At 38.3% G+C, this 21,013-nt stretch overlaps 1 protein-coding gene across 1 annotated transcript in view; it reads left to right on the top strand.

Annotated features, from left to right (window-relative positions):
* LOC128736400 (uncharacterized) overlaps positions 1-21,013 on the top strand; it is a 128,853-nt gene that overhangs the window by 64,325 nt on the left and 43,515 nt on the right. Inside the window, exon 2 of the mRNA XM_053830881.1 lies at positions 20,253-20,308. Within this exon, the coding sequence (XP_053686856.1) occupies positions 20,253-20,308 (56 nt within the window). The remainder of the gene's footprint in view (positions 1-20,252; positions 20,309-21,013) is intronic.

The following is a 21,013-nucleotide window of genomic DNA, read 5'->3' as shown; positions in this document are numbered from 1 at the left end:
GTAACGGTACATCGTGTTCTGCACTTCTAGAGCAATGTAATTATTTACAAAGCTTGGCTGTAAAATTAAATCAATTAAACTGGAAAACCCGTAATGCAGGAAGTACAGATTTGGTTAAAATGACCAACGTTGAATGCTGCCATCACTCCTCGCTCCCGGCTGGACTTCTTTTAACAGTGAAAATGCCGTTAGTTGAATGATTTTTTTTTGTTTTGTTGTTGTAATTAGACTTACTAAGATCATCAACTTTAGCAGAGCAAAACCTCCTCTCTGTAATTATCTTGTTTTATTTTATCGTTTATCAATCATTGTTAATGTGTCTATCTTGATTGAATCTTATTTATTGGCTTTATCAATTGATTTTATATTAATTCAGACATTACGGGAACCCAAGGAACAGTTTTGTTGCATAATAGCTTATAAACCGCTTGTTCTCACTACTGGTATACAATATACAATATCTGGCTTAAAGAAAAATGTGTGTTAGGGAAAGTAATGAAGTAGATAAAATACAAATAAACCATGAAACAATGAAACAAAAGCTAGAAATTTCTACAAGACGACTTATAGCGCTTCCTGTAGAGATGGATTACAGCTCATGAAGCAAAATCTCAGTAAGAAAATAAACCCTCAATTAAGCATACGGGTGTAATCACTACATAATGAGCGTATTTCGTTGCGATTAGCGTTCAAAATAATTACACTTACCCCACAATGGCGATGCAATGTATTGCCGATCCGAATGCTGGCTGATTGCTGCCATTAATAATTCTTACAAAATAAGTTCACGTTTCTAGTGTGCGAGTGTGATCAAGAGGCAGAGTGCGAGAGATAGAGAGGGAGGGAGAATGTGTCCACTCCACGGTAGCGGTTCAGTCACCCGCGGCTATTCGCAATGCCCTTGACATTGGCCTGCACGCCTTTGCCTGCAGCCTGATGATGTTGATGATGATGGTTACCTGTTCGGTGCTGGTGAGCGCGTGTATCAGACCTGTTTCTTTACTTTTTCTGCTGCAGCTTCCAGAGCGCTTTAGTGCCGCGATCCGATCCGAGGCGTACAAAATACTTTTATTATTCAACCGCTTCGGCGCTGCGCTGCCTGCACGCGTGTGACTGCATAAGAGTGCAACGTTGTGCACATACTTTGTTCCCCGTGCCGCTGCTGCCAGGATCCTGCGCAACATCATGCGGAAATCGTTGACACCGGTTGGATTTAATTGGCGCATCTTAATATGCGCTGCACTTGGGAATGGTGCTAATATGTGCACATGTTCGCATTTTTCAACCCACCGAGTCGTTGTGCAAGTGAACGGAGCCTAAATTATTTGGAAAACGAGTTCTAGTTATTAAAAGCTGTTGTTTTTCATATTTCACAGTGCCATTTTTAAAGAAATCTGATTATTATACTGGATTAGCTTGGCGTAATCGAAAAAAATATGGAATTAACAGCAAAAGCAAAGCTATGGTACTACATTGCGCATTCGGAACTTAGGCTTCTGTTTTTTATTCGACAGACTTCGCAGCCAGCTGTTAGAGTACAGGACAATTGCGTGGCTAGTGCTACAATACTTTTGAATCTTACAGCATCTCCTAGTCGAGATGGCAAAATAAATTTATTTATATCATAAAAAAATTAATAACGTTTTATTATAAACTCAGATCATTTTAGTATTGCGAAAGGTTACAATATTAATTTAATATATTTGCTTGGCTTTGTTGCATTGTTGATTGCTAGAAAAAATATACTTTTCAAAAGCATAATAATAAAAGTGCTATTACACATTGAATCACTTTGGTATTTTTGACGCGTATTGCTTGAAGTGTAATGAACAAGTGCGCCGAAGATAACAAAACGATTCAATCTATAATTGCACTTTTAAAAGCGAGCGCCCTTTTAAAGGTAAAATGATTCTTGCAATCAGCAATATATTAGTGACTTTATTTTCATGCGATAAATATTTCGGAATCCAGTTGATATTTTATTGTAAAATCTAGCAATGGCACTCACTGCTTCATAGTTTTGGATTTCTAACTTTAGAATCACCAGAATCCGAAACGGACGTACATAATTATCGTAGCATTGCCATTATCTCTTGCATACTCTGTGAGGCAATTGCTAATGGAAATAATTTCTTCCAATTTAAAGAAAATCCATTTTTAATGGTATAGATTTGTATGGGAGCCCTCCTCTTAGTTGGGGAAGGGGCCTCTAACCATCATAAGAACCTTCCCCGGCCCCAGAAACCCCTGCATGCAAATGTTCACACCGATCGGCTCAGCAGCAATCGAAATTCTAATAGGAACTAACGGACTGACAGACAGAAATCCATTTTTATAGGTATAGACCAGAAATGAAAAAATATCAACGTGTTTCAGAATTATATAGACATTCAAATAACTATTAAAAGCTTATTAGAGCTGAATGTAAAAATAAGTGGCTAACTACAGCGACAGTCAACAACAACAATAATGACAACGACAACGACAACGACAACGACAACGACAACGACAACGACAACGACAACGACAAAGACAACGACAACGACAACGACAACGACAACGACAACGACAACGACAACGACAACGACAACGACAACGACAACGACAACGACAACGACAACGACAACGACAACGACAACGACAACGACAACGACAACGACGACGACAACGACAACGACAACGACAACGACAACGACAACGACAACGACAACGACAACGACAACGACAACGACAACGACAACGACAACGACAACGACAACGACAATGACAATGACAACGACAACGACAACGACAACGACAACGACAACAACGACAACGACAACGACAACGACAACGACAACGACAACGACAACGACAACGACAACGACAACAACGACAACGACAACGACAACGACAACAACGACAACGACAACGACAACGACAACGACGACGACAACGATAACGACAACGATGACGACAAACGACGACGACAATAACAACAATAATAATAAAAATTAACAAAAGAAAAAGATAAGAATTTAGGAATCGAATAACACATTAGCAACCAATGTTGAACGCCAACTTTGTTTCCGACTATAGCATTGCATCTTTGAATCATTCCATAGATTCGAACAGTTTGTCAAAAAAAAAATTGCGGAGTCGAGACCTAAGCCTTTTGGACTTGCTCAATCAATTGTTGCTTAGTGCGTATAGCTGCACGTTCGTTTTTGCGACTCACGTTTTCCTTCACATTCTTGAACGGAATGAGATCCAGATGTGGAGGCGGCCATTTCATAAACGCAATGCTAACTATCTTTGAACCACTGTTTGTCCACTTAAGCGGTGTCCTTAGGGTCGCTATGTTGCTGAAAAATCTGTGGATCCCCCAGCATGGGTAAAGAGAAACGTTATACAAACTTAATAAACGTTGCTTCAATGACCTACCTAATTTTCCGCTTTTTCCCACTTCACGTCTCGTCTCGTCCTGGTGATACTATCAACACCTTTGGTTCATTACCTTCTTCTATCGGTCCTTGCGTCCAATGAAAAGACCACCGTTGTAAGAAATTACTTACCTCATCATAAGTGTGAAGACAACAAAACATGAAATTGGCCATCTTTCAGGACGATATTGTACGTGAAACGGTCCATAATTCCAACAATTTGATGCATCGAATCAATCTCTTTAGCAGAAAACAGTCCTAGACCATTAGGTTACCTCCATCGTGTTTTACGGGCCCATTAGGCATACGGATGTGTTAGGTATACGAATGTTAGGCATAATGGACGTTAGGTACAATGGACGATAGGCATTTTGCACCAACTGTCTGCCGTTAGCATACAAGAAGTCCAAACGACTCAGTTAAAAAAAGCAGAAGGTGGTTTCGCCGCATTATGTTGCATATAAAGTGAACCGATGCGAGGAGTAGGAAGACGACACCCCATCAGCCATATATACGTTTGCCATACGGACGGTTTCCATACGTACGATTGCCATACAGACGATTGCCATAATGTATGTTTGCCATAATAGACGGGAGCCATACAGACGATAATGTATGTTTGCCATAATGGACGGGAGCCATAATCCATGTTTGCCGTAATTTATATTTTTGGTATGCAGGCCCAGAACTACACTTCGACCAGTTCAAAGCTTAAAGGACCAGCGCGACCAAGTCGTAAGAGGGCTAAATAATTCAGTCTAAAAAAAGCGTCTTTGCCGCTTTTCACTTTATATAGGGTATCTCGATGCGAGGATTAGGGAAAACTAACTAGAGGACGATAAACCTAGAAAAACGAATTGACCTAGACAGATGTGACTTCTGCGGGGGGGGGGGGGCCTGCTCCGCTTCCGACGGTAGGTCACCGGCGAATACTCGCCGTTGCCTGCGGCTGGCTCGCCCTGAATCATCTAGGAAACGTTGAATGTATGGATTATGTCATCCGTCCATTATGGCTAACATACATTATGGCTCCCGTCCATTATGGCAAACATACATTATGGCATTCGTCTATATGACATTCGTACGTATGGCAACCGTCCGTATGGCTATCGTATTTATGGCTCTCGTCCGGTCACCGTCGGCAACAATTACGGCGTGCAGCCATTTAACTAAATCATTTATGAAATGTCATAAAACGAGCAAAAGAGAATACAAAAAAGTGTCTCCAAGGATGTTGACATTTTCTCCCTAATACCGAAAAGTGTACGATACGTAGAACAAACGTTTTCGTTGCTCTTGCAACTCTTTTCAGTGCTTGTGTACTAGTAACAAATGTCGCAAGAAAAATTGGTAAATGTCACCAACCAGTACATTCAACGTCCCTGTGACTTAGCCAACTAGTTTTATCCGCAATAAATTTGCTTTATAACAGTTTTATTATGGTTTTTTAGCTAGGTTTAAGTATGTTTTGATCCGTATCATCTCGGTATTACGTAAACCATAACTTATAAAATTCAACTAAAAACAAGCGGATTCAGCATTGTTACTGGGGAAATCAAGACGCCGTCCTCGTCAGTTAATGATACGATTTACTTGAAGCAGTCCATCAGCAAGCAGTAAGCAAGCATGATTCTGTGAGTTCTATCTCTTATTCAGATGATGCTTTAATGGGTGGATATCCATTTAGGTCTTCGTCGAACGGCGATATAAATTCTAGAAGGTTATATTCTCCATAATACCATAACAACATCAGTGTCATCCAGCCGATCACAGATATCATGGAATGCCGCAGTATGAGCAAGAAACTGATCAACGCTGGATGCTGAACGTAACTATATACAAAAGATATATTCTGAACGAGTTGGAAGTTTAACTAGAACAGTGACCTGTTCCAAGTTAGGAATTTCCACCGGGATAGTTTATTAATTCACGGAAGAACACTTCAGGTCAAATGTCAGCGCTTGGAACCATTTTCCAATATTTTTTGTTTATTCCGACTTTAAACGAAATGACGACGCATCGACTTCAGGTCAGCGTTTTGTTTTTGACCAGCTCTCTAACATTATCATGGTTGCTTTCTATTACTGACGAAAGCATGTCATCTTCAGCTTTAGGGTGGATACGGGACAGACCGACTTGTTTAGGAGAAACAACAGGGCAGTACTCCGATTCGATTTTAGAACATTGACGATTACTGATACATTGCATGTTGTTGCATATTGTAGCTGCAAATGTTTTCTCCATCAATCTTACCGCAACACAATACTTCTGAAGACGAACACAGGATAAGTTTTATTTAAGATTTAGATTGTATTTTAAGTTTTATAATCTATTTATTACCTGTATAATGTTAATATTACTCAGATAACCAATAAGTGTTAACATTAGCAGTAAATCAACCATTTATTGGCAGTTTTTCCTCTTTTGGCATAAGATTTCCTCTTCCTTCAAACCTCCCAGTTGGCCACAAAGTACGACACTGATGGTCTATAAAAGCGCTGAACTGGTAGAGACCGTTAGAGTCGATAGGATTGTAGCGCTACTACAAGGATGATTGATTAAATTTATCAGATTTTTACGTTCCCTTGGGATGGAATGCTCAACGAATAAAAATAAAAATCGATAGTAAATCCAAACAATTTACTCTTCGAACTGCTTCCATGTAGTCTAACGTGTCGTTTGACAATACATGATCTCATCCTTTGCACCACGTGGTTGATGGCCAGTCGGGAGCTGTAAAATATTACGCATACGGCATTACGATGCCGTTAAGAAAGATTGATACGGCGACGTTCGTTGATTTCTTCGAACGTCTGCGAAAGGCGTAAACACTATAATTAGAAGCTATCGGACTGTGAACACTAAACAAAACCAATATATTGCACTTTTCCAGAAAAAAACTGAAAGCAACGAAAGGGTTTTTTTTGACGCAGGGCTACGACTGGCGGAGAGGTTGACAGACATTGGTTTGATCATTGTCAGTGCAGTGGCACAACACACACGTACTCTTGATGATACTCATTTATGGCTTAGGGGAACTGTGGGTAAGACGAACATGGCGTATGGTGTGTGCGAACGAATGGTTAGACTGGAATGATCGAATCTAGATGTGAGATTATCTAATATAGGGTGTCGTGTACTGATAGTTTAATTGTCAAAACATTTGGGCGCAAACCGAGAGAGTGTGGGTAAGAGTCCCTTTCAGTAATTGAACTAAGCAATATATTTTTGACTCTACGTCGAAGTTTCGTAATATCATCCAGTCCACCATTCTTCTTAACCAAATGCTCCTTCACCTTTAATAAAAAAGACGAACAGGTTAAAAAAGCCTCTAATATAATACAGGGAACCTATGATTTCTAAAACCTAACTACAGTTTATTTCAGTTTTTATTATCTATATAAGGTGCCCCGGGGCAAGTGGAACCTAAAAAATGCATAGTTAGGGTTTATTTGACTGTGTATCTGTATGATTGTTTCGAAATTCGTTCAGCACAGAAACTCTTTAGTGGTATCTCTTCGAAGGTTTAATCACGAAAAAGCCATATAAATTTAAATGAAATGAATCTGGAGGAGAATTTTCAAAATTATGGCGATAGGTCCCACTTGCCTCATTTACCGGGGCAAGTGGGACCTATATTCAAATTTGATTAAAAAGTAAAAAATAACAGAAAATTGTGTATGTTAATATACAGCAACGTTAAAGCATTGCAAGAAGCAATCAAAGACAATGTTTCTACAAATGGTCCATGCAAAAATGCCGTAACAAAATCAGATCAGAACGGGCGACTTTATAATTAATATAAAACATAGATCGTGAGCAAATTACGCTGTAATACATTATTACAATGAAAGGTAGTTGAATATGTAGCCGTATCCAATTCTTGCGAGACATAATTTATGATTAACAATTGTTTAATAGCTTGAAAATACGATTATGATCTGTTTGTTCTACGAAGCACAATACGGTAGAGCTACACATAAGAGTTATAGTTACGCTATAACAACGACAACACTTTATTGTTTCAATTCCAGTTGCAGATTTGCTTAATTTTATTAACTTTGCCTTTCCAGTTTTAATTAACAACAACCAAAATGTGAGCAAACTGTTCGTTCCCTTATAAACTGTACTAATGGACTTGGTCAGCTTGGTTTAGTTCTTTCCGGTTTTATTTCAAAGCCTTACTGGAATAAATATTATGTAATTGAACTGAAAATGTTCGGTAGCATATCTAAAAAATGTATTAAGACAGGAAGTTTTACGCTGAAACACTTTATTTTTAATAGGTCCCACTTGCCCCGGGTGCTCTGAAGTGTCAACCTTATTTCGACCCATTTATTGATTGCCGTTTGTCAAAATGAACAACTAGTTTTCGGGTGTAACTTGTTAATACACTCATTATGTTTACTTATTGTTAAAAAACATGTACTTTTACGAAAGCCCGTGGCCAAAATATCGTTTATAGAAACGTGCGTCAAACTTACAACGCAAATTGAAAATAACGCTCGAATTTAAAATCCAATTTTGGTGTTTGGAATGCCAATTATAAATAATCTATAATTTTAATGCATGCGTTTGAGTTGTATCTTTCGTTTCTAGAAAGGTTCGGTTGAAGAGAATGAGGTTGAAGAGAGTTTTATGTAAGGTACCCTGGGGTACCTTATATAAAAGTGAGCGTGAGTACATTTGTATGTTTGCATGTTTGTATGTACTACCATAACTCCAGAACGCCTTGACCATTCTCCACCAAAGTTGGCACACATGTTCCTTGATTTAAGAGAAGAGATTACTAACAGGGGCGGAGGCCCTGACTCCGAAACGCATGGACGGTAGAACATGGCACACATATTCCTTGACATAAGGGAATCACAACTGAAGGGGTTGACAAAAGGGGGATGAGAGGAGGTCATAACTCCGAAATTACTTGACGGTTCTTTATCAAATTCAGAACTGAAGGGGTTGACAAATGAGGGGGGTCATAACGGGAGGAGGCCCTAAATACGAAACGCCTAGACGGTTCTTCATTAAACTTGGCACACCACGGTGTTCAAAATAACGTTATCAAAAAATAAAATATGCCATTTATGCCATGATATGACCAAATCTAACCCTAGATAGCAGATTTGGCTTCCATTGATCTAGGTATTGAATTCTAGTGTTATTTAAGATATCGCACGATAGGTTTTTGTTCGTGGACGAAATTGGCCACTTATCTGGGTGTTTCCAGAAGTCCCCGAAACTTGTCCAGATATAACCAACGTGGTGCTAGGTAGTTTATCTGACTGTCAGTGATCCAGTTTTCAAATTCTGGCGTAATTTGAGGTGTCGCATGATAAGTATTTGTTCATGTTCGATACTGACTATTTTTCACAACGAAAACTTAATCCGGAACATTTCCGGTTAGTCCCAATACAGCGTAAAACTCCTAAAATGGTCGGCATTGGGCATATGTTGCATAAAAAATCAATAACGGCTGTGATTTACGTTCATTTTGGAAGTGGCATTGAAGATTTGTATTTACTTTATATGAATAATCGGCCGTTTAAAACTTCAAAAGGGCGTAACTCAAAAATTCGTGGATCGATTTTTTTAAAAATAGGTTCAGAGGTGTAGGATGACGATACAAACCAACTGGCATTTTCCGTTTAAATGGCATATTTTATTTTTTGATAACGGTATTTTGAACACCGTGGCGTAAATGTTTCTTGACATAAGGGAATCAGAACTGAAGCCCATAACTCCGGAATACCTGGACAGTTCTTCATCAAATTTGGCACACAAAGGGGAGCCCTAATAAGGGGCTAAATGAAAGGGGTTGCAGTTGTGCAAGTGACTTTGAGAAAAGAGAGGCGTTCCATCGAAGAGGAATATATGAAATATAGACCTTTGTTTAGTTTCCATTATCGGGATTCAAATCAATGCATAATAAGCTGCGTGACAGAGGAGAGAACTGACTGAGAAAGAACTGACAAGTCGAGGAACATGAGTATGAATGTATGTTCCGCCATAGTTCTGGAACTTATGGACTGTTCTTCATTAAAACGATGTCTAATACATGTATTTTGGCATGAAAGAGTGAGCGGAGGAGATGGTCTCTTACAAGAGAAGAGAAAGGTTCAAATTGGTAAAGTGGTGCGCTCCTCTTCTATTTGGAACGATAGTGGTTGTTGCTGGTTTTCTGAAAGGGGGAATAAGGTGGCCATTAACAAAGGCGAGGCTCAAAAACGTAAAAAGACTTTTTGTCGATTTATATGGATTAACGGGAAAAAGTCAGATTTAAAAGTGGCTGGGGAACACCATGAGTAAAACTGATAAAGGGAGTAGAAACATTTGAATGAAAAAAGGGGTTTGTTTCTTACATTATGAGAATTTTCGTTACAATAACAGATGTACAAGCGACTGAGTGGCAAAGAGGCCCCCAGTAAGATCGGGCAATCAGCTAGTTAGGCCATTGCAAATCATTTTAAAAGTTTTTGTCACCCCCCCCCCCCCCTTGGTAATTGGCTCGAAAAATCGGGGGGCAAAAAAATAATTTGTAGGATATAAGTTAAATTTTTTTTATAAAATCAATTGTCTGTTGGCTCTACAGCTTGAAAACCTTGAAAAATGAGTGTACGAGTTGAGTTAACGCTTCTAGCATGAAATAGAAATGGAAATTGAAACAGCGGAATTTCCGAAAATTGGCCAAAAAAATTTTCTTTCGTTTTTGTCTTTTTTTCGTAGATTTTTGCATGGAATTTAACAACTTATATATTAAAAGCAAGAATAGATTTGGTTTTCACGTTTAAACTTAAAATAAAAATGCCTAAAATTCATATTTTTTTTTTGCTCGATTAAAAAATTCTCTTTGTTTTTTTTCGCCCCCCCCCCCTTCAGTGGCCCAACACCGGAGGGACAAAAACTTTTTTAAATATTTGTAATGGCCTTATAATATATTCACTGACTCACCCTAGCAATTGAATCGTTTGTTTGAGAAACCACACAAACGCCATTTGACATGAGTCAATTTTCATGAATTTTTGATAGTTTTGAATTCTCGGGGATTCCTACATCTTCTTTCAAATCCTGGGAAAAGGTTACTTCTACTAACCCCTTTTTGTTGGGGTTGAAAATAATTCGAGAAAATCAGTTTTTCGTTGTTTTCTTAAAAATTGTGTCAAAAGCACATTTGGGGTTTCTCAAACAAACGATTCAGTTGTCCTTTTCACCGCTTTATTATAGATATTCTAAAAGCGTATGTAAAATTTCGTTTGTGTTTTTAATGCAGACGTGCTTGAACAGGTATTAAATCGAAATATTTGGTTTTATAGCTAACATTTTAGAAATAAACCACTCAAAAAGCTTATTTCGATGACATAAAAGTTACATCCGCACTTGCAATCACTTGCAATTTTCTGTTTTTCTGTACGTTATCCAAATTCAACAGTTCTAAATGATGATGGGAATGTTCAGACATCATGAGATAGCGTGGTGGTTGGATGCCCATCAAAACATTTACAAATTTTAATGCTTAAGTAATAAAATCAACCGTCTTACTCACAGTTCCGCTACGCAATGGAATGAAACAAATAGAGCCGCACTTTTAAGGGGACATAAACGACTAAATTTTTTGAAAAAGTCATAAATTTTTTATTTTAGTTTTTGATTCTGCAGTCTTTTCCGCTTATTTTGATACTAATTTTGTAATGATCCGACCACGGGAAGTGACCGTAAAACGATCGAGCACATAACCATTCCAGTGCTGCGTGGAAGAACCTCACCGGAATAAAACGCCGCTCCTATAAAACCACGATTTTCAAACTTTATGTACCTTTTGCACAGAAACTACACAACGTATCGGAACAAACTTTTTTTTTGTTTTGTTGGTAGAAGCTTGGCAAAGACTTTTATAACTTTTCAGCTTTGTAAACGAAACACAACAAGAGAAAAAGGAAAAACAAGACAAATTTTAATTTTTTCAGCCATCTTTTTTTCTTCTTTTTCTTTTTTCTCAAGCTGTATTTCGTTTTTCATTTTGGATAAGCCCCCAAGCGCCAATCCATTGTACCGCAAATCATGTTTTTTTCGAATGATCATGTTCAAAGAGCCGTAGGGAAGAGGGGAAGGGGTTCACATATGAAAACCAAATTGTAAATCTATACCTATAAAGAAGGATTTCTGTCTGTCTGTCTGTCTGTCTGTCCTGTGTTCCTTATAGAATCAAAAACTACTGAACCAATCGGCGTGAAAATTTGCATGTAGAGGTTTTTGGGGCCAGGAAAGGTTTTAGTGATGGTTAGAGACCCCTCCCCCCACTAAAAGGGGGGGATCCCATACAAATGAAACACAAATTTCTGCATAACTCGAGAACTAATCAAGCAAATAGAACCAAATTTGGCATGTGGGTGTTTTCGGTAACAAGAATTTATTCTAGGGTAATTTGAGACCCCTCCCCTCTTTATAAGGGGAATTATAACTCCTCTCCCCTTTAAGAGGGGGGGTTTCCATACAAATTTCCTCAGAACTCGAGAACTAATCAAGCAAATGGAACCAACTTTGGCATGTGAAAGTTTTCGAGGGCAACAAAATTTTCTATGTTGAATTAGGACCCCTCCTCACTTTAAGAGGGGGGGCTCCTGTACAAATGAAATACCAATTTCCTCATAACTCGAGAACTAATCAAGCAAATGGAACCAAATTTGGCATGTGTGTGTTTTTGGAGACAAAATTTTTTTCTATGATGAATTGGGACCCCTCCCCACTTTAAGTGGGGGGGGGGGGCTCCTATACAAACGAAATACAAATTTCCTTATAACTCGAGAGCTAATCCAGCAAATGGAATCAAATTTGGCATGTAGGTATTTTTGGAGGCAAGAATTTTTTCTATGATGAATAAGAACCTCTCCCCACTTTAGGAGGGGGGGCTCCTATACAAATGAAATACAAATTTCCTCATAACTCGAGAACTAATCAAGCAAATAGAACAACATTTGGCATGTGGGTGTTTTTTTGGTGACAAGAATTTATTCTATGGTGAATTGAGACCCCTCCCCTCTTTATAAGAGGAATTATAACTCCTCTCCCCTTTAAGAGGGGGGGCTTCCATACAAATTTCCTCATAACTCGAGAACTAATCAAGCAAATGCAACCAATTTGGCTTGTGAAGGTTTTCGAGAGCAAGAAAATTTTCTATTGTGAATTAGGACCCCTCCCCACTTTAAGAGGAGGGGCTCCTGTACAAATGAAATACAAATTTCCTCATAACTCGAGAACTAATCAAGCGAATTGAACCAAATTTGGCATATGTGTGTTTTTGGAGACAATTTTTTTTTCAATGATGAATTGGGACCCCTCCCCACTTTAGGAGGGGGGGTCCTATACAAACGAAATACAAATTTCCTCATAACTCGAGAACTAATCCAGCAAATGGAACCAAATTTGCATGTAGGTGTTTTTGGAGGCAAGAATTTTTTCTGTGATGAATTAGGACCTCTTCCCACATTAGGAGGGGGGGCTCCAATACAAATGAAATACAAATTTCCCCATAACTCGAGAACTAATCAAGCAAATAGAACCAAATTCGGCATGTGGAGGTTTTTGGAGGCAAAAATATTTTCTACGGTGAATTAGGATCCTTCCACACTTCAAGAGGGGGGGCTTCTACACAAAGGAAATACAAATTTCTTCATAATTCGAGAACTAATCAAGCAAATGGAACCATATTTGGCATGTGGGTGTTTTTGGAGGCAACCATTTTTCCCATTATGAATTAGGACTTCTTACCTTTTTAGGAGGGGGGGCTCCCATTCAAACGAAATACAAATTTGCTCATAACTTTAGAACTAATCAAGCAAATGGAACCAAATTTGGCATGTGAGAGTTTTAGATGGCAGAATTTTTTCTGTGGTGTATTACGACCCCTTTCCCTTTTAAGAGGGTGCGCTCCCATACAAATGAAATACAAATTTCCTTATAATTTGAGTACTAATCAAGCAAATGGAACCAAATTTAGCATGTAGGAGATTTTTGAGTCTTGAATTTATTTTATGATAGTTAGAGACCTCTCACCCCTGTGGTAGGGGGATATCAGAAATTTTTGCGAAACTTAAAAACTAATCCAACTCGAGAAATTCGAGACTCTTCCATAAAACATTAATCAATAACAAGACCACAAAAACTATCTATAGTAACACTAGATCATTCAGGACGAGCCGGTCGCGAGTGTTGCCGGTGACCCGCCGTCGGAAGCGCCGCCCACTGGGGGGCTTGCAAAACTCGAGATAGTGACAAAGATCATCCGAAATTCATGATTTATGTACAACACAGGTTAATTTGTGGCAATACGAAGTTTGTCGGGTCAGCTAGTATTAGTATAAAATGCAATGTTTAGAATGCGACAAACCCGAATCGATTCGCTTTTCGCGTTGTTGAGAACAGAATATTTGAAATTAAGCAAAAAATATGGTGTAAAAAGTACTATGCCCCCTTAAATGATTCTACCTGTAAATAGGTCGAATTTAGTTAAAGCTAGGTTGAAACTACTCAAAATGCTCTTGAAGTGTACAAACTCAAACTTTGGGTAAAAATTACAACCAACTTTGGCTACATGCTACCGATAATTGAATTATTCTCTATGACAAATAACGCACTGTTAAGTTCCTACTACCAATTTTTTGGTTGAAAAACTACTTAAAATCTGAGTTTGTACACTTTAAGGGCATTTTGAGTAGTTTCAATCTAGCTTTAACTAAATCCGACCTATTTACAGGTAGAATCATTTAAGAGTGCGGAGTGACATTTGGCATTTTGATTGGTTAAGAATGCAATGATATAATACAATGGTTGCACATGGGTTAATATTTTTTTGAAACGATGATTCTACAATTGATGAAGGGACGGTAAGGGAAAGTAATGAAGAAGGATTTTTTCCCGGGAATGAAGGGGAAGGGTGGAAAGGAAGGGGGGGTAATAGGTAGCTATGCTTAACAAGTTGTCGTTGTGACTCCTATCTTTTGTCCAATGCTGGAAGGTGCATGGGTCGAACCAAGCTGTAATCAGAGATTATAGCCGGATTTGAACCCACAACACCTGCCAGGGCGTGTCGCTCACTGGTACCCGTGTACCTTTGAACCACAGAGGCGCTGGACCAAAGGTACACGGGTACCAGTGAGCGACACGCCCTGGCAGGTGTTGTGGGTTCAAATACGGTTATAATCTCTGATTACAGCTTGGTTCGACCCATGCACCTTCCAGCATTGGACAAAAGATAGTAGTCACAACGACAACTTGTTAAGCATAGCTACCTATTACCCCCCCCCCTTCCTTTCCACCCTTCCCCTTCATTCCCGGGAAAAAATCCTTCTTCATTACTTTCCCTTACCGTCCCTTCATCAATTGTAGAATCATCGTTTCAAAAAAATATTAATATATGCCTGACCGCATTTCAAGGTCATGACTAAAGTCACGAGTTTGGTCAATTGCACATGGGTGTCAAAGCCGTGGAAAATGCGGTCCAGTTTATAACATAATTCTTTAGATTTTTCCTATATTTAGTTACTTTAACCTACGAATCTACTATAGTTTACACAAACTCTGCGCATATGCAACAGGCGAATCATTTACTTATCTACGCAACAAAAGTCTGTTGAATATGGGTTAACGTTTTCAAATAGACGACTGTTTTATTGGTCAGAATTGTTCCAGGTTGCTTCAAACTTTGTTGGGCACGTGCTTGTTAAAGATGCCGATAATACGTAAAGCCTTTTTTCTAGCATTGATTTTATCGTAAACGTCGTTTCTTGGTTAGCCGAAATTAAACACTGCTTTGTATGCGTTTAACTAGCACTACAATTTTGTATGCTACAATTATGTCAATCAATAAGAAATGTCTATATAAACCAATTGGCAATGATCTCCAGTTATAGCCTTCCCTATCGGTTTCAAGCTTTACAGAAGCATGTCTTTAAGACGAAAGTCTTATGGCGTACAATCGATTAACACCCTTTATACAACTCGTTTACAATACGACATTAGTCGGAACATGCAAATTGCACTAGCGTACCAGTGCCTTAATTGAAAACGGGGCACCAACAGCAAGTTTTCGTTGCAAGCTTTGCTCCCGATGCTTGGCCTGGGCACGTCAATGTAATGTTTGTAACGTGGAATAAATCAATAAAAGCGAAGCATTATTCACGATTCGATCACTCATTAGTTCGCAATCACCAATTGGGTTCATTGCCCATCGACAAGAATGAATCACGTTTCGTCGGGAAGAATCCTGCGGCAGGTCTCGGGCCGAAGATTGCCTCCACCATGGGCAATATATTTTTTTTCTCCCTATTGATTGTAACAGATGCCAATGCAGTTAGTTTGATTGCTTCTGGGTGCATGTATAATCGTAAAGAGGCGGGGTAGAATAAGAATAAGGTTTTATTATGGAAGCTACATTCGCTAATAAAAAAAAGCATTCATCAATACATTTGCCGGAGTGATGTGGCTTTTTTTCAATAAAAGTTTGTTCTCAATAAAAGGATTGTTTGTATTACGATGTACATAAAACTAGTTATCTGCATTCTATATTGTGTGTTCAATCACAAGTGGTGGCTGTTCAACACTATCTGAATTATGTTGTTTGGCATAATTAGGATTTGTTTGCTCTTACCATTAGGACTATTTACCGGTAGAAATTAAAATCTATTTATCCGGTAGAAAAATAACGACAAAAAAGTTTGAAACCAACTAACACCTAACTCAACCTTGCATATCATTCATAAAGAAAGTTGATTATTGCAATAAAATTATGATTGGATTCCAATTTATAATTATTTTAAAAAAATGTTGAGTTCTTTCCCGTGGCAATGAAGAATAATTCCATTCGCCTCTGTTAGATTGCAATCATCCTTACACCCAAAACTCGGGGAGAATATTTTGTTGTTTTTGAGCAATAATCTATTACTTTTTTCGTCTTATGACTGTACATTAGACGAAAATAGTAACAACCTAAAAGTAACAAGAAAAATGACAGCTACATCTATGTATGCGTCTCAGCAAAGTACCACACATTCGAAAACTGCGCTATATGTGTTAGTTAGAGATAAGTTCTTGTGGCTGTATGGATGTGATATTCGCTAATTACTCTATTCTTCACTTACTAATTTCGGCGCTAGCGTATGAGTACACTAGCACCAGAATCGAGCAGGTTTGATTTTAGTAACCTGTTCCCAATTTCCAAACCACTCTTCATGGATCCATTCGCAGACCGGCGTCACTTTTGTCCGTTTGCATCTTGATAGGGTATAATAACCAAAACCGTTTTTGTACTTGAGTTGATTTCTCTTATGAGAGAAAAGTTGATTGTTGATTGTTAATTGATTATACGAAATGCCCAAAAAGTTATATTTACATCATCAACAATATTGTTTTATCATATTGTTAAGCTGTATGTTTACCGTATTGCGACACTTTTATTATATAACAATATTCGTTTGCTAAAAATATTGACATTAATTATCGAACTCGGAAAATGTTTTATAAATTAAAGTGTATTTTATATTGACTTTATTCTGTTTCAGATCGAATATATATAAAAATATGTATAAGTTACAAAAAAATTATATGCAAGGGTTCATAATATGAAAAAGGTCCATAACTGGTAGACGAACCCCATAGTTAGAGTGACTATATACAGAGTGGCGACAATGTCAAAATTGGAATGATAATTATCTGTCAGTGTCATTCCAATCGAGCAGACGACCTATCCAACGCGTATGCAGGAAAGAGAAAGAAAAACCTTGGAAAAACCGCATTGCATACATTTGGGATGACATGTCGCCACTCTGTATATAGTCACTCTACCCATAGTTGAAACCGGTTATATATTTGTCATGGCCTGAGCTGCTAGTATAGTTTAACTTTTGAAAATTGACTTTCGATTGTATACCAATTCATTTTTTGAGAGCGGATAAATGAAAATAAGCTCTACAGTTTTTGTTTTCTAAGCAAAAGAAATTCTAGAATTCAATAGGCGGTAGGAATAAAATAGTTTGCTTTGCTTCTTCCATAAAGCTGACACAATAAAAACAAAGCTTAATAGAACAATTTTTCGTTCACTCATTCAACTTTAGCTGTAAAAATATACTGCAATTCAGTAAACAACTATGGGTTTCAAAATATCCGATAATGGATAATTACCTAGTTGCTTTTTGTCCAGAAATTCTGGCCGCGCAGTTTCACTTTTTCGTATTGGAATACGCAAATAAAGTTTACCAATACGCCTACACTTTACAGATGCAAACCAGGGAGCTGGCAGCCAGGCATGTTTTGCAGCTAACATCGAACATATTGAAAAGATGCGTTTAGACTGGACAATTTTTTGGCAACATGTCGAATGAAACAAGTGGAATGCGACATGTTGCTCAATGTTGTTTCTGTCGCCACTTGAACATTTGTGATACGTTGCCATGCATCTCATGGAAACTTCGAAGAACAGTTTGGAACAAGTTGCCAATCTAAACGCACCTTAAGTGTTTTAAAATGTGGTTCACGTTACTCTTTGTTATGTCCGATCTGATACTCCTGCCAGTACGGGTACCAAATGGTTGCTTAGATAGTTTGATGATTGCACAAATTGTAATTGTGTCATCATCTTTACAATAAAAAACAACAAACAGTACCGGATGATAGTTTTCAGTCGCATTCGAATAAGGCCCACGGTTGCTGTCATTTGTTGTAGAAAGGAATGGGGCTGCTAGTCCCCCGATGCAAACGGTAACGGTTAGCAAATTCAACATACAACGCACATTTACAATCAATGTTTTTGTATTGAGTGCTATCCAACAGTCATGCTATGAATGCAAATCAAAGCGCAGGCGCAAATAACAGATAGTTGGACTGTATAACGTATACAATATGCATTAGTGTATGTTATTATTCAGCCGACGACGAACGCTATTACTCTTTAAGTAACAAAGTTGTTAGCAAAAGAAGAATTTTTCGTTATTCCTTTTAAAGTAATAGTTTCAAGTTTTGGGTGTATGTAAAACTTCTACTGATTCGATGTTTTCAATGCGGACTTTCTTATGGCCGTTATACCGTCTAGTTGTCAAGTTGTTCCAATTTAAAATTAGTTCCCAAAATAGCTCACCACAAAACGTTCCTTTCCGGTGCCAGGTGTGCCCGGTGCGCCATAGCAAGTAGTAACATGTTTGGCAAAAAGTGCAAATCGTCGCATCAACTGCCAAACCTCATCAACTGTATAAAAGAAAGCATCAAACAAGCGCTCGAAAATCGATTATCGCTCGTTCGAATAACAGTGACTCGTACTCCCGGAAAACTGAACTAGTTGAGCAATTACAAGCAAATGAAGCAACAGGAAACGATCGGTTCAGTTTCCCGTAATAGTACAAACAACCATCCAAGAGCTCCCCCCACCCCAGCCCACCCCTCGGGGGGTCCAAATGACAGGAAACGTTCCACATCGTGATGCATTTCGGTCGAACTGAAGTCGTAGCGACGAATGTCGTTTCGCCCTTGTATAGCCGTAAAATCGACTATTTAGGCGTCGCATAGACCATGTCCATGTCTTTGGGTCCACCACGCTTTTGCTGAGCAACCGAAACTAATTGTCTGCCTAAAAGGTTTGCCAAATGTGCCACGGTTGCTCCTCGAAGAGTCGAGACGAAAAGCACAAAGCATCCATCCATCCATCATCATGCCAGAAAACCAGAAACGAATCTCTGGACCAGCTTTGCTCCACATTCTGTTATGCAAGTAGTTTCCCACTCCGGGAGGGTATCGCATAATAAATGAATAATTTCGGAATCATGGTTGAAAATTGAAAATGGTTTAGCGGAAATTTCTTTATTAGCTTATGGCGTACGTGTGGCAAACAATCCGGCTTGTTGTGCTGCCAAAATAACAAAAATAAAACGGTCCAAACGAGAGTTCACTTTCATCTGCTGTTGAATCTGCGTGCAATAGCTGCATCGTCAGGTTGGTTGGGTTGGAATGTTTTGCTTATTTTTTTTCTTCTTGCTTACGGCCAGCAGAGGGAGCTTCCTACGGGAGGGAAAATTTCCGTTTTTGTGGGGAAATGTGCATTTAAAATTAACCAAAAAATTAGATCGGTTGTGAGTCGAAGTTCATTGAATTCGAGCGATTGTTTTTTTGCGAACTTTGAAGTAGGTTACAGGAGCAAACCTTTCTGGGGTAAACCATGTTTTCTCTGTGTTTGATGGATTGCTTTTGATGAATGAAACTCATTTTGTTAATTGTGCCATGGTTGAGTTAGTTGGCAATTTAATATTCTGTAAGGGAGACTTCACAGCTGCCATCAATTGAGAAACTGTTTCGGAGCTCTTGAATTAAATGGCATCCATTATCAGCTCGGGTTACATCTGCCTAATAAAAACGAACATTGTTTCATATCGAAATAAATTGCAGGATTCAATCAGAAATCAAATCATTTGTATGCGACCGACCGAAACGGTTTTCGACACAGACGGTCATAATTCGGCGCTCGGTCCGATGACGGTGGGGTTTCTCGCTTGTACCAAATTTTCGACCGTTTGAGTTCTTTGTTCGTACTGAGCTCAACGGCCGGTTCTTGTGTTGTACCACATGCTGAATTATTCATCGCACTAAAACGGTTTCATTTACCATTTACCGCGGTTAACAGGTGCTAGCACTTCATTGCCGATTCTGCTCGGGTGGAATTTCGTTCAAACGAAACGAATGGGTTTTATTTCTCTAGCGATACGATTTTGCTGATTTCGGGCAGATTTTTGCGATAATTGAAATCTGGCATGTTTCTTCGATTCTGATTCGTTCTTTCTTGTTTCTTATCTCTTTCAGATATGTATTCTAGCGACGTGCGTAATTAGTATACAATGCCGTCCCCAGGCAGTGCAGTAAGTTTCGCAAAGATCCGTACAGGAGTTAAGAAGACAAAAAAAATAATAGAAAACAGAACACCGCACCTGCGGTTTTAATGAAGAATTTTATGTTAATTGTTTCGATTCAGCGCATGTTAACCATTTGACGAATAATTGTAAAAGTTCAGTGGAAATATTGATATAATACAATGTAGAACCTATTTCGTAATTGAACTTTTTCAAGTTTTAGTCTTCTCTGCTAGTTTTATGTAAAACCTGTTGTCAATGTTACGAATTGTCCTTTCCAAACTTTCCAAACCGTTTTTCTGTGCTTTTTCTCAGCCTGCATCTTTTATCTTTCAAACTCTTTTAATTAGTCTGTCTAGTATGTTACACATTTTCTCTTGTTTCAAATATTGAGAATGCGAACCTATCAGTGCCATCCATAACCATAACTATTCAATTTTGAATTATTCATACATACCTGGTAGCCGATACGATATACTTAATGAAGCTTTATTTTCAAAAAATTTCAAGTGTTTTCTGCTTTGTATTGTTTGGACATTAATGTACAAATTTGGTTAAATATAACATATAACAGTGTTCATTAGTTCATCCGACAACAAATTGTAGAAATGTTTTTAGAACAACATCATCTTGAGGAAATTTTGCAATTAATCTAAATGTTATAAATTTTAATGAGTTTTCGTTTTTTAACCAGCTCATAAAAGTTTACCATTA

The sequence above is a fragment of the Sabethes cyaneus genome, chromosome 2 (genome assembly GCF_943734655.1).
Source record: "Sabethes cyaneus chromosome 2, idSabCyanKW18_F2, whole genome shotgun sequence".
Lineage (NCBI taxonomy): Eukaryota > Metazoa > Arthropoda > Insecta > Diptera > Culicidae > Sabethes > Sabethes cyaneus.
The sequence above is the reverse complement of the archived record's forward strand: the minus strand, read 5'-3'. Positions and strand labels throughout refer to the sequence as shown.